The sequence below is a fragment of the Vicia villosa genome, linkage group LG4 (assembly GCF_029867415.1).
Source record: "Vicia villosa cultivar HV-30 ecotype Madison, WI linkage group LG4, Vvil1.0, whole genome shotgun sequence".
NCBI lineage: Eukaryota > Viridiplantae > Streptophyta > Magnoliopsida > Fabales > Fabaceae > Vicia > Vicia villosa.
Window position 1 is genome coordinate 142,071,839 of NC_081183.1, and position 19,110 is coordinate 142,090,948.

Here is a 19,110-nt window from a genome sequence, read left to right on the forward strand (position 1 = left end):
TATACCATTTTTGAATAAATTTTTTATGAATCTAAATACCATTTTTCGTATATAAAAATATTTAGATCAATAATAATTTTTTTCCATATACAAATATTATTTTTGTTTAGGTATCATTTATAAAAATATTTGAATGAATAGTAAATTTACGTATAAAAAAATATTTAGATCAATAATAGATTTTTTCCCGTATATCATTTTTGAATAAATTTTTTTTGGATCATAAATTCCATTTTTCGTATATAAAAATATTTAGATCAATAATAGATTTTTCCCGTATTTAAATATTATTTATGTTCAGTATCATTTACAAAAATATCTTAATCAATAGTAAATTTTTTTATATAAAAATATTTAAATCAATAATAGACTTTTTCCCGTATACCATTTTTGAATTAATTTTTTTGGATCATAAGTACCATTTTTCATATAGAAAAATATTTAGATCAATAAAAAAAAATTCCCGTAGACAAATATTATTTATGTTTAGGTATCATTTACTAAAATATCTGAATCAATAGTAAATTTTTGTATATAAAAATATTTAGATCATTAATAGATTTTTTCCCGTATACCATTTTTGAATTAAATTTTTTTGGATCATAAATACTATTTTTCATATAGAAAAATATTTAGGTCAATTATAGATTTTTTCCCGTATACAATATTATTTATGTTTAGGTATCGTTTATAAATATATCTGGATCAATAGTAAATTTTTGTACATAAAAATATTTAGATCATTAATAGATTTTTTTCCGTATACCATTGTTGAATTAAATTTTTTTGGATCATAAATACTATTTTTCATATAGAAAAATATTTAGGTCAATTATAGATTTTTTTCCCGTATACAATATGATTTATGTTTAGGTATCGTTTATAAATATATCTGGATCAATAGTAAATGTTCGTATATAAAAATATTTAGATCAATAATAAAAAATTTCCCGCATATCATTTTTGAATTAAACTTTTTGGGATCATAAACACCATTTTTCATTTAGAAAAATATTTAGATTAATTATAGATTATTCCCGTATACAAATATTATTTATGTTTAGGTAATGTTTACAAAAATATCTATATCAATAGTAAATTTTCGTATATAAAAATATTTAGATCAATAATAGATTTTTTCCCGTATACCATTTTTGAATAAAATTTTTTGGATCATAAATATCATTTTCCGTATATAAAAATATTTAGATCAATAATAAATTTTTTTCCGTATACAAATATTATTTTTGTTTAGATATCATTTATAAAAATATTTGAGTGAATAGTAAATTTTTGGATAAAAAATATTTAGATCAATAATAGATTTTTTCCTGTATACCATTTTTGAATAAATATTTTTTTAATCATAAATAATATTTTTCTTATATAAAAATATTTAGATCAATAATAGATTTTTCTGATACAAATATTATTTATGTTTAGATATCATTTACAAAAATATAGTAAGTTTTTGTATAAAAAAATATTTAGATCAATAATAAATTTTTCTCTTATATTATTTTTTATTAAAATTTTGTGGATCATAAATACTATTTTTTTTAAAAGAGTAAATGAAGTATAGAGAGATTAAGGTAGAAAACTAAAAAGGTGAAGAGAGAGAAAGAATGGTGAAAATAAGTTATAATATAGTTGAATAAAATATTAAGATATAATGGACAATTGTGTGGATAGACCAAAAAACCAACAATTTTAATAGGTGTACAAAAAGTAAGGATGGGTAATTTTGTAAAAACCAGAGCCACTTATTTTCTTATATTATAGATTGGAATTCTTCTTCCTTCATAAAACTAAGCGATGTGAGACTTCTTTAACATATATATTTTTAATAAACCTCAACAATCTCCATCTTGATTGAAAATAATACGTAAACTTTCATTGTCCTTACTGACAATCATACTCCACCATAAAGATTATCAACATGTATATTTTCAATCAATCTCAACAATTTTAGTATAAGATTGATAAGAATAAGTTGCAGTATAATGTATCATCTTGTAAATATATAGGTTGGCGGAGGAAGAAACAGATATAGAACTTAGTAGAGATTTTATTTAATGGAAGAATATTTATCGATTGAAGATTGCACTAGTTGTTATCTAATGTTTCTTTGTAAACCAGTGAGAAAGGTTCTTGAAATTGGAACTCGTCTTTCAGTAATGAGTATTCAATCAACGAAACATACTATGTCTTTTTGAATTTTTTAAAAGAGACTTGCTAATATTTCATGATGTAACTTTAAACAAATTAAGTCCCTCAGAATATTTGTGTTTGCATGAAGATGGTTGAATATCCAATTGTCCACACCAAACAATTTGTTAAATCACAGTATTGTTTTATCAAATGAGATTTTGTGTACAAATGGGGCGGCTAGAGGAAGCTACAAATTATTTATTGTATCAATTCTCATATTTTAGTAGGGCGTAACAATTTATAAATTAGATTGGCTTATATTTCAAAGCATTGTGTCTAATGCAATTATGCAACTGTTGATCACATTCTTTCGAGAAATTAACTTGTCACCTTTTTTTTAGACTTGTCACCCTCTCAATTTTTTTAATTCAATTTTACCCTTAAAATAAAAATTGGAAAACAAAGAATTTCTGAACCAAATATCCGGTATGCACCACAAAATTTCCAGTACTAAATACCTAAAATTCAGTTAATTTTAAATTTCCGGTACAACATACAGAAAATTATAGTTTATTTGAAATTTCCGATATACCGAAATATTGAAATTTCAGGTATATCGAAATTTTCAAATTTCCGGTATACCGGAAATTTCAAATAAACTAAATTTCCGGTATGTTTCAATTTTTTGTTTTTTAAACTGTTGAGATTTTGCCGACACTTTTGGAGGGTCCTGATTGTCAATTTTATGCTTGTTGTTTGTCATCTGATGTTTTTTAACTATGTTTGTTTGTTATTGATGTTATTTTCTTTATCTACTCGAAACATGTACTAGCCAAAAAGTTTATGCAATAAATAAGATGTTCGTACAAAATATACAAATATACAAATAATACAATGATAACAAAATAAATCTACATAGGTCCTCCACGGGCAACATCCGCCAACCTAGCTAAAATACTGTGGACCTCACCATCAGGGTTCACCAGACCCATGAGGTTATCCAAGTGAACTGCGATGTACTGCAAACGGCTGTCCTGGTCACCAACGGGAGGTGAAGGTGGTGGTGGGGGTGGTGAAGAAGCACTGGTACCTGAAGGCCCTGGAACATCAAATGCTGCGGCAGATGGGGGGCTGATCCTAGGGTGTGACATTCTAAGGAACCACTCCAGGTATCCATCCTGACACTGCCCAGGCTGCTGAACCGCAACGACTGTATCCATGATCTCACGGGGGGCTGAGGATATGACTCTGAAACCAACGATCAATGCCACCAGTTAGAGCCTCCGAGACCGGCCGTGGGATGCCCTGTATATAACCAAACTGACGTAGACACCACTCAGGCAAGTGCATAGCCACATGGCTCTCCCATCTGACATACCCTGAATATAAGGAAGATACATCAGAAGGATGATGAGAACGGTGACTTGTATATGGTGTCCAGATGACATCATCCATCATTAGAGCATCCAGCCTCCATCTGTACTCCATCAAGGGTGTCTCTCCTGGAAGGGTTTGTCTAGCCTTCCACCTCATCGTACAAGGGTCAGCAGCCGCACAACCCTGGGTCCTCCGCTCACAGATGCAAGGGAAGTGCTCGTAGATCCAACACTGCAAAAATAAAAATAATCAAGCCCATGTAAAATATAATAAAACACAAAAAACCATGTAAGAATATATACCTGTAGCAAGCTCAGATAACCAGCAAGATGTCTGGTGTCAGGACGAGAAGCAGCATTAAGCGCCGTGTATAGTATCGTTAGAGCAGCCACTCCTCAAGCCCAACACGGGGTATCAAGGTCACTGAAGAGAGTAAGATAGCGGACATCTATATAATATGCAAACTTGTCCGCAAAGAGAGTACATGCCACTAGATGTAGCATGTACGCCCTAGCGGCAACCTTGTACCTCTCCGCATCGACAAGCTGCTGATAAACCTTCCTCAGCCAAGACATCCTGAGGTGGAAGCGTCGAGTGTCACCAAACTCCTTAAGCACAGTCAGCTCATCAACCTCTAACGCATGCACCACCGTCGTCTGGTCCCTATGAACTGGTGTAAAAAATGTACCAGCTATCGGAAGGTGAAACAGGGCATGCACATCATCCAGAGTCACCGTCATCTCCCCGAATGAAAGATGGAAGGATGATGTCTCCGGGTGTCATCTCTCTACAAAAGGTGATAATAGAGGGGCGTCCAGCATCGCCAGGGAGCATCCAGTAAAGTCCAACAAATGAAACTCCCGAACGATCCTCGCCATCTCCTCAGGCATCGGTCCCCGGGGAAGTTCTTCAACTTTGACCCATGAGAAGTGAGCTTCAGCACTGGACGCTCCTGTAACAAAAAAAATACAATTCAAAAAATAAAATTAAAACACAGTAGTATAAATCAAATTGCATAATAAAAATTAATCAATGTTACATACCTCGCGCTGCCATATCCTAAAAGCGACATGGTCAACATAGCCTGTCAAAACGGACATGTCAGAAGGTCCTCCTGGAAAAGCCTCATCAGTGTGTACTGATGGCTCTGTAGATGCAAATGTGGTGGTGTTCGTATCATGCACCACCCGCTCCTCAGCAACCCCCTCATCAGCCACAGTCACCCGCTCATCAACTCTAACCACCCCCTCATCAACAACAGGTACCTCCGGCTCAACCCTTGCAACCTCCGGCTCAACCCTAACATCCTCCCGAACAACATCTCCAACCCTAGCAACATCCTCTATAGCATCCTCCCGAGCAACAACCTCAACCCTAACATCCTCATCAACCTCATCTTTCCCGTCCACAATAGTGGAAGCTCTACCACCCCGACGCCGAGGTGCACGGACCCCCTACCCGCCTGCGCCTCCTCAGCCCTCTGTTTCTGGTAAGAACCGGTCGGAGCAACGCGTCCAGCACATAAGACTCACATACCAGCCTCATCAGCATCAGCCCGAGCACGAGCCTCGACTCTATCGATGACTCGACCCGCAACTATACCATCTCTGTCTCTAATCTTCACTGAAAAAAATTAAAATATAAGAAAAATAGAATTTTAAAATAAAATACAAAATACCGGAAATTTCAAATATTTCAAAAATTTCGGTACTTGACAAAATACCAGAAATTTTAAAATTTACGATATTTCTAAAATTTTATAAAGATACCGAAAATTTTGAAATTTCCGGTATAAAATACCGTAAATTTTAAAATTACCGGTATGAAAATACCAGAAATTTTACAATTTCCGGTAAAAAGTACCGGAAATTTCTCAAAAATATCAAAAAACTTACATGTATTCGCGAAATTTCCGGTAAGCTCCTCAAATTTCCGGTATTTCCCAAGAATTTAAAAAATCCGGTGCTCTCCGCAGATTTTGAAAAATATGATAAATGATTTTGGATAGACATTTTGGTCTTTTCATACATTTTGGGGAGTGTCATGGCTAATTTGGGGGATGACAAGTTAAATTCTCCATTCTTTCATGACTTAAAATAAACAATTCCATCATTTTTTTGACAAAAGGTTTTGCTTTTATTTTATGCTGAAAATCATTAGTTTGTGTAAGAAATGTGGTTGGGCCTAACTCATCCCTACAAAACCGACTTGTAGGGTGAGGATTTCCCTCACTTATAAGGACATGTTCAGGTCATATATTGTCCGATGTGGGACTCTTAACACACCACCTCACGTCCAGGACTAGACAACTAGAGCATGGAAATAAATGGTGGGTGGCCAGATAGCAGAAACCCTAGAAGGTGACCCATCGGATCTTAAAAGAGACTCTTGATACCATGTTAAGAAATGTGGTTGGGCCTAACTCAACCCTACAAAATCGGCTTGTAGGGTGAGGATTGCCCCCCATTTATAAGGACATGTTCAGGCAATATATTGTCCGATGTGGGACTCTTAACACACCCCCTCACGCCTAGGACTAGACAACTGGAGCGTGGAAATAAATGGCGGGTGGCCCGATAGCGAAAACCATAGAAGGTGGCTCACCGAATCTTAAACGAGGCTCTTGATACCATGTTAAAAAATGTGGTTGGAACTAACTCATCCCTACAAAACCGGCTTGTAGGGTGAGGATTACCCTCCGATGTGGGACTTTTAACAGTTTGTTCTTCTTAAGTATGAGACAAATACAATAATAGAAGTCTTGCTTGCATGTTAATCAATGGCCATTGCATTCTTTTAATTGTTTGGATATTTACTAGGTACTTACTATCTTACTTCTTCGTTGATAAACGTATTTTCGAATTGGATAATATATTATAGTTTTCTATTTTGTATCTTTTACTAGGATTTTGTTTTTCTTCAATTAATGTTACTCCTTTTTTTTTGTCTAAACACTTCTTGTCAACGAGGGAGGTTTATACTTTATGACGGAGGCATGTGCCTGTTGAGAATAATGCAAGTGTGAGTGTGGATAATAGTTTCACATTGAAAATGTATGTGATGATTTGAACATATATAAGTGGGAGAATCCACTCACCTATTACCTTAAGATTTTAGGTGGAGAAATGGTGTCTCTCCCACAAATGTGTGTTGTTCAAGCGGAATATCCGAAAAATAACAATACTCCCGAACTCAACCCTCCCCCGATTATTGTGCTAACAAATGGTATCAGAGTCTGGTTCGAGAAAGAGACCGGTTTACTTGTATCAAAAGTATCTCCACATGGTCGTTGGTACGTGTTTCACATGTGCGTAGAGTGCCACTAAATTTAATAAAAATATATTTATATAACAATTAATAAATATTTATTTATTTAAAATATTAATATAATATTAGAAATTATATGTAAATTTATATGATATATGAATAATTGTTTAGGGTCATGCTCGAGATGATTGTAATTTTTTTTAAATGTTAATTTTAAAACAAAAATATGTTCAGCTAAAATATAATAGAGTAGTTTTGTACTAAATTTTAAAATATTTTTTCATTATATTTTTAGAAAGTAAAATTTACTTTTCTATGTTTTTTTTAACACTAAAATGTAACCACTAGATTGGAGACAACTACTCATACCATCATTAATTAATTGGTTATATATAGAGATACATTGATAAACATTTTTATCAATAATAAAATTGAGAAAATTACACAAATAAAATTCAAAAACTTAGTAAATATTTTTTAAACATAAGAGCCTTTCTTTGATGACTATGTGTGAGAAGGATAAAATTCATGCCTTTTGGTGACTAAAGGTTCACATATCTTCTTTTAAAGTTCAGTATCAAATTTGGAGGATTAATCCGCTTCAGTGCATACTAGGCACTGGTGGCTAGGTTGAGTTTCGGTTGTCCTTATGTGAAGTGTGTGATTGTATTTTTGGGTAGCTCTTCTAATACATAGTGTGCTTGAATGGTTATTTTGTGGTTAAAATATTTTAGATTTTTCAAAAAAAAAATTAATTTATCTCTTTTAACATATCAATAATATGAAATATAAAATCAATTTTAAATTAAAAATTAATTTTTAATATAAATAATCATACTAAATTTGTTTCTTATCATTCTCATAAATTAAATAGGACTATAAATTAAATATGACTATTGGAGTCACCCATTTCTTTTTTAACTACTTTAGAGTCACACACATTTTTTTTAACTACTTCAGAGTCACATATTTCAATCACAAATAGTATAGTTGATATATCATGCAAACATACATGTTATATATCTCTCATAACTCATATATTAAATATTGCTCTTAGAATCATATATGTCACATGACAATGGATATTATGGTATATATGTTTATAAGTATAACATAATTGTAAATTTTAGCCACTATTATGTATCCATTATCTATAATAACTAGAGAAGTATATGAAGTTTCACACCCATTATTTATCGATATTATTATATTAATTAAATATTGTAAAGTTTGAATTGAAATAGAAAATATGTTTAATTAATTAAATTAATTCAATATAAAGTTAATATGATACAAAATAAAATTAAATACATAAATATTAGAAGATATTGTATAAATATACAAATATTTAAAAAAATTGAAAAGTAAAAATATTATACTTAGTGTATTTTTATTAGTTTTATTTATTATTGGTGTATTGTATTTATTCTTATTTTTACCAGGATAATATTAAAAAAGTTAATTTAACTAATTCTTCATCACAAATATTTTTTTATAAGATTTTAATTATAAACTATAGTTAGTATATTATATCTATTTTCAGCTTTATTTAAAAATATAAAATTAACTCATTAGTCTGTTATAAAACTTGTACCCTATTTATAAATTATATATTTTGACTATATATTTAGTGATTCATTTAAAGAAAAACAACTAAAAATAATGAATGGTATAAAAATTATAATTAATGTATTATAAGTATTATCTTTTGTATTGTCATGCATATCTCGTCAAAAAAATTAATAATGCAAAATAACACATAATAAAATATTAATAATAGAAAATAACATATAATATAAAATGTAATGATTATTGAATGGATGACATAATATGGCGAAGTACTGCATGAATTATTAAAAAAAAAATATTATAGTAAACTTTTTATTGTTATTACTAACCTAACTAACCTGATAACCATAACCACTATAGGGCAACATAGTCCATATAAGCATGGCTCCGAACAACAAAGGATGCTATCAGGACTGATCCTAGGTTTGGACAAACAGGTTTACAATCCAAGGCCTCTAAAAAATTACCGGCCTACAAAAAATAATAATACAAAAATATTATAATATGTATTTGTTACCGAAAATTTTCACAACTTTTAACTATTAACCCAATTGCTTAGACAATGTTTTGGAAAATAATTTAACACTTTATTTTTATTGATTCACGTTCAATTGACCTGACAATAATTATTGTGATAAATAATATTTTTCAAATTTTAATTATAAAATAATTTGTATATAATCAATTTATTAAATTTTAATTATAAAATAATTTATATATAATCAATAAAAATGTATAATGAGATTAATTAATTGTATAGGACAATTAGCATTTTTCTATGAATTATTGATATAATTATTGTGATAAATAAAATTTCTCAAATTTTAATTATGAAATAATTTATATATATTCAATTAAAATTTATAAGAGATTTTAAATCAAACTTTATTCTTGATAGTTATTTATTCTAACCCTTATAATTTTAACTTAATTTATGTGAGTATAATTTTTCAAGACTATTTATATGTTATAATTAAATATTTAAAAGTCACTTAGGATGCGAGTAAAAAGTCAAATTTTTGTGCCATATTAAAAGCTTGGGATGGTGCTTTACGAGCTCTTTGGGCTTGTCTTTCCTTTTCGTTATCAGCCCATTTGTCAACTAAAGTAACACTTGAATCCTATGCATGAAAAAATAATATCAAAAATAGTTATATCTGTTATGTTAGTTACTACGGTCAACTTCTCCATCATATCAGCCTGACAAACTCTAAGGCTGATAATTGTAATTACTTAACAATGAAATGAGAAAAAAGCTATGGATATTTAAACAAAAGTTGTATATTGTCTGTCATTCATTCTACCCTGCGTTTCAGATTAGATGATAGAATTGAGTGTAAGTTCCTTCTATAAGCTCCATGCACACAAACTGCATATTGGGAAAAAATCAAGATATAAAAATAATCAAATAGCAATATATATTATTAAATTCATCATGAAAAAAATCTATACATTATAACAACACAAATTCAATAATATGCACCTAGAAATTCTTCGGCTTAAACGATTGGTTTCAATAAGCTTTCAATTTTGACAGCCTACATATCAAAAGTTAATGACTATATTTTAATGGCAGATGAAGAATATTGATGAATTCACTGTCAAATGCTCAATAACCTAAAATTAATGCAAGAAAGAGGCGGTGGAAATCAAAAATGAAAAAACCAAAATATTGTCATTGTTTTTCTTCAACAAAATATTGCAAAAGTAATTGAAATGTGTTGTTTATCTATAATTTGAATTGACATTATGTTTGGTAAAACTAATATAGTAGCAATTAGTTAAATAGGATTTGTAACTTGTAAGAGAAAGCAGGTGGAAGTTCTATCTGACAAAGAAACATGTTGAGTTGATTTGTTTCAACATCTAGACAACATGTCAAAGAAGATGTCCTATGCAAGCCATTCGACATCGCGCCTGAATCAGAACTGCTGTTGTTTGAATCTGACTCAGCAATTAATAGAATGCAGAATATACTAAACTGATATAATGCTATCCTATGTGGCACAAGAAAGATATGGAAGAATTAAGTCAAAATAAGTTTGAATGAAGACTTTCTAATTTTGGAGATTAATTAGGAAGATTTGATTGAAGACTTATTTTATAGGAGAATCTTTTGGAGATTTGTAACAGCATATTTGTTGTGATTAGAAGCCCAAAACCAGTTGGGTACTAGGTTATAAATAGAAGCATTGTAACCTCGAAAATCAAGCGAACCAACATGTAAAATTATAAGGGTTGCGTTTGTGGATGAACCACCCAGTTCTGTGGGGGTGGTCATCATGTTCTCACTCAGAAGCCTTTAGGTAATGAGTTGAGTATTATTCGTGGAGGAAGCTTTTAAGCCACTCCAAGTATGTGTTCTCGTTTTATTCCGATGAAGAGACTTACTAAGTTGCGCATCGAAAGGATTGTGTGTTTGCATGGTATTTTCTTCGGATATTGGAATGACATCTTTTGAAGCTTTGTGTGGTCGTAAGTGTAGAACGTTTTTGTATCGGTATGAATCGAGAGAGAGAGTGGATGTGGTTTTGGTGTTGAGATGGTTGGGTCGACGGAATTTTCGAGGACGAAAATATTTTAAGTGGGGGAGAGTTGTAACAGCCCGAATTTTATTATTTGGCTAATTAAATTAAATAAGGATTTATTTACTTGATTTGGACGAAGTTTGATAATTAATTGGATCGTCGGTGTTATTGAGAAACGTGTTCAAATTATTAAGTGAAGTTAGAATTTATTCGGTTAATCGAAGAATTAATAAAGTGGAGTATGTAGAGAAATAATATTAGAAATAATATTATTATTGGATTTTACTTATTTGAGATAAAGTCGGATTTAATTGGATTAATTGGAAAATAATATTTAGGGTAATAATATTAATTGTTGGAGCATAATTATTTATTTGACTACTCTATTTTATCAATTGGGCCTATTTGTTGGGTTATAAGCAATTAGGAGGTGTCATTCATTTGAAGCCCAATATAATAAATAAAGATAGTAAGAAGGGAAATGGGGTAGAGGAGACTCATTTTCATTTTCTGGTTTGAAGAATAGAAGTGGAGGAGAGGAACAAGAAGAGAAAAGCTAGGGTTTTGGAGGAGAAATCAAGAGGTAAGGGGGAGAATCCCTAATCATTGTGGGTTAGTATAATGAGCAATTGGTAGATTAATATAGTTATAATTGTTCATAGTGAATCTTACAATGTGTGTTTTAATTTCTATTGTTATACTGGAACTGGAAGAGGAATTGAATGTTTAACCGAAAAGTAATACTGGGAAATTAACACCCTGTGTTCATATGCTTAAGAAAATGAGATAGACATGTAGTATAGGTTAGAGAACCGAATGATGTCACCATAAATGTTGATGCATATTCTCAATGACTTATGATTATATGTAAGGTGTTATTTGAAATGACCAGGTGTATTGTATTTTGTGGATAAATACTGTCGTTTTTAAAAGCTTTTCAGCTTTTGAAAACGTCGATGTGACGCCCTTTGAATTATATGCATGCTCATTCTCTGATTATATGCTTATTATTTTATGGGGTAAAAAAGGGTGTTACATTAGTGGTATCAGAGCATGGTCGACCAGTTGGTCAAGGTTATTAATGTCTTTTATCCTGTTGTATTTGATTCGTGTATCTGACACGATCGATACTGTTTTGTCTGGTTGTTTGGTTGTTTAGGACGATGGCTGCGGGAAGGAATGTTGACATTAATGTTGAGGCAATGATGAGGTGGACTGGTGCGATTGGACAAGAGCCGCAAGAGAATGTCTTATGAAGGAAAGGATGAGCTCCGTGCTTTTGGAGACTTTCAAAGGTGCAACCCGCCGATCTTTGAAGGAGGGTATGGACCGGACAAAGCGCACGCATGGATGGGAGAAATTGAGAAGATCTTTCAAGTCGTGAGTTGTACTGATGTACAGAAGGTACGGTTTGGTACTCACGTGCTGACAAAAGAAGCTGACGTTTGGTGGAGTAATACTGTACGGAGATTTGAAATAGAAGGTATTAAAGTTACTTGGACTCTTTTCCGTGATGCATTTTTGGGAAACTATTTTCCAGAAGATGTGCGTGGAAAGAAAGAAGTGAGGTTTCTACAGTTGAAACGAGGAGGAGAACAGTTCCGTGGGAAATCGTATAATGACATGAGGGAACAACCTGGTCTTGGCAAGAAGCCAAGTGGGGGAGGAGCTTCTACTCCTATTAAGTGCTACAGGTGTGGCGAGACGGGTCACAAAACTGTTGATTGTGGAGTTGGTTCGAGTAGGATTTGCTACAGTTGTGGTGAGCAAGGACACAATTGTGCCATGTGCGATAAGCCAAAGAAGGAGCAAACGAAAGGAAAAGTGTCTGCGTTGTCTGGTGCTGAGACTACTTCTAAGGATAAGTTAATCTGAGGTACGTGCTTTATTATTGATAATGGTGCAACGCATTATTTTATTCTTTGGATTGTGCTATAAGATTGGATCATGTTTTATCTGTTGTGCATGGAAGTGTAGTTATTGATACAACTGTTGGGCGTTGTTTCTATTTCTTTTACGTGTTTGAATTATCCGTTGAGCATCCTTGGTAGATATTTTGAGAATTCATTTAGGTTGTTTTCCGTTTGACCAAGTTGATGAATTTTGGTATGAATTATTTGGAGTTGAATCAAGTAATTGTAACTTTAAGGGGAGATTGTGGATCTCGGTGCTGTAAGTGATTTCAAGTGCAAGTTCTGAAGGAACACTATTATAGTTTAGTTACGGTGGTTTATGTTTCATTATGATTGTTGACTGTCTATTGACAAATTGAGGACTTGATCACCCTTAATCTATTGTTGATAGGAGGCGATATCGTATTGAACGAGATAGACTTGTCTTACAAACTTAGTAGCGTGTAAAGCAACTAAGGAGAAGTTGAAGAGTAGATTTGAGGAATTGTTTGAGAAGAGGTTCATTGTCTGAGTGTATAGTCGTAGAGTTACCCTGTTCGTCGAGTAAGAAGAAAGAAGGTTCTATGAGGTAATGTTTCTTGAGGATATTTGATTCAAAGAGTGACGATGATCATGTTTAACATTTAAGGATTGTGTTATCGGTTCTGAAAGATAAGAAAGTTATGTAAAGCTTTCTGAATGTGAGTTTTGGTTGGAAGAAGTGAATTTTCTTGGATATGGGATTTCGAGTTGAGGTGTGTTGATGCAGATATCGATACGTGGTATCTTATGCTTCAAAGTAACTTAAAATTCACAAGGGAATTATTCGATGTATGTATTGGAGTTGGTTGCCTTTGTGTTTGTTTTGGAATGTAAGAGGCATTGTTTGTGTGGATCAAGGTTTGATGTGTTGAGTGATCACAAGAGTTGAATATGAGGTAAACAAGACGAGTAGAATTTCGAAGGATTTTAATCTTTGGTTTGAATTACCATCCTGGTAAAGTGAAGGTTGTGGCCGATGCATTGAGTAGGAAATAATTTTATAAGTTATGTTAAGGATTCAAGAATTAGAATCGTTGGAACAATTTAGAGGATTGAATTTGGTTGTGAAGCGACGTCTTCGTGTGTTAAGTTGGTATGTTGGAGCCTACTTGGAATATTTTGACAAGATTTGAGAAGGTTAGAAATTGGATTTTTCAATTGGTGGAGAAGATGATATTGATTAATCAAGGAAAAAGTAGTAACTTTTGGATTGTCGAGAATGGTGTCATGAGAGAGTTGGATTTGTCAGGAACCGTTTCATTTGGTGCAACAGTTACCTATTTTCGAGTGGAAGTGAGATAGTATCTCTATGGATTTTGTTTCGAGATTGCCGAGGCATCGAATAATTGTGAAGTGAGTTGGGTCAGTATGAATAGTTAACGAAATGTGCTCGTTTTATTCCGATGAAGATGGATTATTCGATGAAGAGACTTACTAAGTTGCGCATCGAAAGGATTGTGTGTTTGCATGGTATTTTCTTCGGATATTGGAATGACATCTTTTGAAGCTTTGTGTGGTCGTAAGTGTAGAACGTTTTTGTATCGGTATGAATCGAGAGAGAGAGTGGATGTGGTTTTGGTGTTGAGATGGTTGGGTCGACGGAATTTTCGAGGACGAAAATATTTTAAGTGGGGGAGAGTTGTAACAGCCCGAATTTTATTATTTGGCTAATTAAATTAAATAAGGATTTATTTACTTGATTTGGACGAAGTTTGATAATTAATTGGATCGTCGGTGTTATTGAGAAACGTGTTCAAATTATTAAGTGAAGTTAGAATTTATTCGGTTAATCGAAGAATTAATAAAGTGGAGTATGTAGAGAAATAATATTAGAAATAATATTATTATTGGATTTTACTTATTTGAGATAAAGTCGGATTTAATTGGATTAATTGGAAAATAATATTTAGGGTAATAATATTAATTGTTGGAGCATAATTATTTATTTGACTACTCTATTTTATCAATTGGGCCTATTTGTTGGGTTATAAGCAATTAGGAGGTGTCATTCATTTGAAGCCCAATATAATAAATAAAGATAGTAAGAAGGGAAATGGGGTAGAGGAGACTCATTTTCATTTTCTGGTTTGAAGAATAGAAGTGGAGGAGAGGAACAAGAAGAGAAAAGCTAGGGTTTTGGAGGAGAAATCAAGAGGTAAGGGGGAGAATCCCTAATCATTGTGGGTTAGTATAATGGGCAATTGGTAGATTAATATAGTTATAATTGTTCATAGTGAATCTTATAATGTGTGTTTTAATTTCTATTGTTATACTGGAACTGGAAGAGGAATTGAATGTTTAACCGAAAAGTAATACTGGGAAATTAACACCCTGTGTTCATATGCTTAAGAAAATGAGATAGACATGTAGTATAGGTTAGAGAGCCGAATGATGTCACCATAAATGTTGATGACCGAAGGTAGTGCTATGCAAGTGAGAAACACGTCGTTTTCCATTTTGTTGCTTTTTCTTTATTTCATCCGTGGCTGCTAGTGTTATTTTGATTAAATCCAACATGAACCACTAATTCATTCACCTGCTAGCTGATAATTAAAATAAAACGTGGGCCCTAGTACCATGTAATAGATACACATGCTAATAGGTTCACTATGAATACAAATCGCAATTATGAGTCACCAACAACCCTTTTCTTTGAATAGTGCCGCGGAGTGTATATGCTACTTAGTGATGAAAGTAGTACCAATTAATTATATGCTTCCTCTCTCAACTGTAGCGCTGTGACCTTGTAAGAACAATAGGGACTACACACTATAGTGTTAACATGGTGATTACTTGGACACAAATTCAAAATAGGGATATAACTACCACCCCCACGGCTACTGTAGGTAGCTGTTAATTCAATGGAAATGTGAACTACACTCACAGTTCCTTAATGGAAATATATATATAATATATACATATATGTTTTAGACTAATTAGTAAATAAGCATATTTGAATGAAATTGATTTCTAGGTAACTAATATATTCCTACTAAAGATAGTAATTGGATTGTATTTCTATTATAGTCTAAAAATTGAAAGTGGGTAAATCATATAAAATTGACAAATTGTGAGTTAGCATATGATAGTGATAATTACTAGTGTTAATTGGAATGGTGAATTCAAATTTGTGTGTTGATTATTATATGAGAATAATGCTTATGTGATGAGAATGTAGTGTACAATATTGTGGTTAATTCATAGAGTGGATTATTGTGATATGCTAAATACTAAGATGGTAGAGATGATCTTAATTGCATATGTTTGCTAACATTGTACATACATTCATATCATGGTGTGCCTTGAAACAAAGGTGTTTTGCTTTGAAACAAAAGCGAGGCTTAGATTCTAGAGTGAATCGGAAGCGGTAGACTATATGTTTACATTTTGGTGGGCTTTGGTCTTGTCCGGATCGGAAGCGTGGCTTGGATTCTAGATATTGAATCGGAAAACAGTGAAACCTTGGGTTCACAATTCGGTACCACATGCATAGCGTCACATATCTTGCATTGAGTCACATTAAAATTATGTGATAATTGAGTATGTGAAGTTGATGTAGTTGTGATATGTGTATGAGTTTGATAATTGAAATGAGTGAAGTTTGAATACATATTTGATAAAATGTGTGAATATGTGATAACTATGATTGTGTACTTAATTGAGAATATAATAGTAGAATTGAAATATTATACTCTTTCAGCTTGTTGTATACTTGATAACATGTGAAATATGAGTTGATTACTATTATCTACATGGTTATACATAGCATGATTAATTACTTGAAGTGTTGATTTAACCATTGTATCTCATTATACTTTCTTCATAATGGTTCGTATTCTCACCCCTCTGTTTTAATGTTGCCCTCGTTTGGCGACATGCAGGTTTGACGATTAGTAGCTGGCGTGTGACCTAGTCGGAGTTTCTTTCGAGTTTGCTGGGTAATTAAGTAGCGAGTCGATGCTCTGGTCATGTAACACTGGGTAGCTTAGACATTGAACTCATGTTCTATTTGTTTATGTATTTTGTTATAACTTGTGAACATGTTTAATTAGTTACTTGTTGTTGAGAGGCCTTAAGCTAAATATTATGATTATGGTTATCTTATGAGTTTTTTTATGGAGATATGATCATGGTATGGGACATGTATCATTTATATGGAACACATGAGTATTACTTTCCGCTGTTAATGCATATTCTGAATGACTTATGATTATATGTAAGGTGTTATTTGAAATGACCAGGTGTATTGTATTTTGTGGATAAATACTGTCGTTTTTAAAAGCTTTTCAGCTTTTGAAAACGTCGATGTGACGCCCTTTGAATTATATGCATGCTCATTCTCTGATTATATGCTTATTATTTTATGGAGTAAAAAGGGGTGTTACACTTGTGATAGTGAGAAGAACTTGTGATTTCTGTATTGAAGATTGGGAGGAGAAAATGACGGCGGCAGAGGTGGGGTTTGAAGTAAAAGAGAGAGAAGAAAAGAGGTAGGGTTTGTTTCTCTTTCGGTTGTAGTAGTGTGTTGAGGAGAGAGAAGGGCAACAAGAAATGAGAGGAAGCGCCCCAATATACTTTTGAATTGAAGAAAAATTGAGGCTGCCAAGTATCAAATAGTGATTGTAAATTGAAGGGTTATTTAACTAATTACCGAATTTTCCATATGATAGTGTAATTGAATTCGAAGGAAATGGCATTTTGGAATGTTTGGCCAATTGTTGAGTAAAGGCTTGATAGTAGACTAGTTTAGATAGAATTACTCAAGCTTAATTTGTTGTATCGTTGAGTTTGATCAAATATCCAACATCCTAATTGATTATCTCAATCAATTATCATATAATATGTTTTAGATTGCTTACTGTTTTTCAAATTATGAGTTTTGTATTCGATTAAGTGGTTTTCGATTTGTATTCGTCCATTAGCACATAATTAACAAAATCATTTTAAAAAACCTTTTTTACCTTTCAAAACCACCCATCTATTTAACCTCATTCTAGATTATATATGTGTTGCTATCGCGAAAATTAACAGAGTCACCACTAACATATTTATCCTGAAAGGGAGGGAATGCCAGCAAACCACGAAACAAAACAACGGTCTCACGACCAGAGAAAAAGGGTAAGGGAGTCGGTTACGCGAGGGGAAGGTATTAGCACCCCTCGCGCCCATCGTACTCGATGGTATCCACGCTAGTGTCTAAAACTATGGGTGTGTAAGCAAACTGCGCTAATTTGGACTAAAATGCATGCAAAATGTAGGGAAAAGAAAGAGTTATACTCGCACGAGCCCAACCCCGCTGCCTACGTATCCTTTTTGAGGAATCAGAGGTACCGTAGCTCGACTAACTAATTTCTGTTTGTTTTATATTTTTTAGGTGAACGAGTTACATTCGCACTCCGCTGCTCGACCTTTGGAGACTTATGCTTAGGAATGGAGCGGAAATAACAAGCTCTTAAGAAAAGAAAATCAAAGAGTGTGGTTTGTGTTTTAAAGAATGCATGAGGAAAACCTAAGCTAAGGGGGAAAGCTTGCTACCTAATATTATCATACAAAGGGTACAAGTCTAAACTAAACTAACAACCTACGAGGAAAGGCAAAAGCAAACAATAATATCACACAAACGAGCTCCGCTCGTAAAGCAAACAAACCAACGGCACTGGCCGAATGGTAGAAAAGCGGTCCCGCCATAGCCAAGGGGAGCGAATCACCCGAGTCAACCAAGCATTAGACCTTGCAAAAATGATCGGGCCATAGACAAGAGGAGCGGATCCCTCTCAGCAACGAAGTCGTCACGGATCGTAAAGGAAAACGGCGTGTGCGTACACCGAGCATCAACGTCGAGCGACGCGAGCTATAGGAAGTGCGAGGGTCTGGTTGCATGATCCCTTTTCCTGACATACTCGATAAAAAGATCTTGTGCTGGTTCAGAAGCAAACAACGCGTAGCGTGCGCATACTGAACGGACTCGATGAGACTGGGCGGGGGTTGATTACTAACCCTTTCCGCATGCCTTCCATGAGGACTTAACGGAGTGCCATATAGGACTTATTACACCGTGACTCCCTGCCGCAAAGCACAAATGTAAACACACCAACAAAAACAGAGCCTCTTTCGAGGACTTGGCCAGATGCATGTCTAAGTCCTACTTCTCATGTTAAAGGATGATGCGAAAAGCGGTAAAGTGCGAGAAAAATAAAATGAAACGGGATCAATACCAAACGGATTATGATCCGTAAACTGCAGCAAAGAGGGAGAGAAACTAAAGATCCCGCGAGCGAGCTAGC

The 19,110-nt window shown here is 33.3% G+C and overlaps 1 protein-coding gene across 1 annotated transcript; it reads right to left on the minus strand.

Moving 5' to 3' along the window:
- Positions 1 to 3,375: 3,375 nt before the first annotated feature.
- Positions 3,376 to 4,268, minus strand: LOC131597985 (protein MAIN-LIKE 1-like). The gene is made up of 3 exons (XM_058870640.1): positions 4,013 to 4,268; positions 3,831 to 3,919; positions 3,376 to 3,759 (listed from the first exon to the last, which is right to left on the minus strand). The coding sequence occupies exons 1-3, from the start codon at positions 4,266 to 4,268 to the stop codon at positions 3,376 to 3,378; spliced, it is 729 nt and encodes a 242-aa protein (XP_058726623.1).
- Positions 4,269 to 19,110: the final 14,842 nt, after the last annotated feature.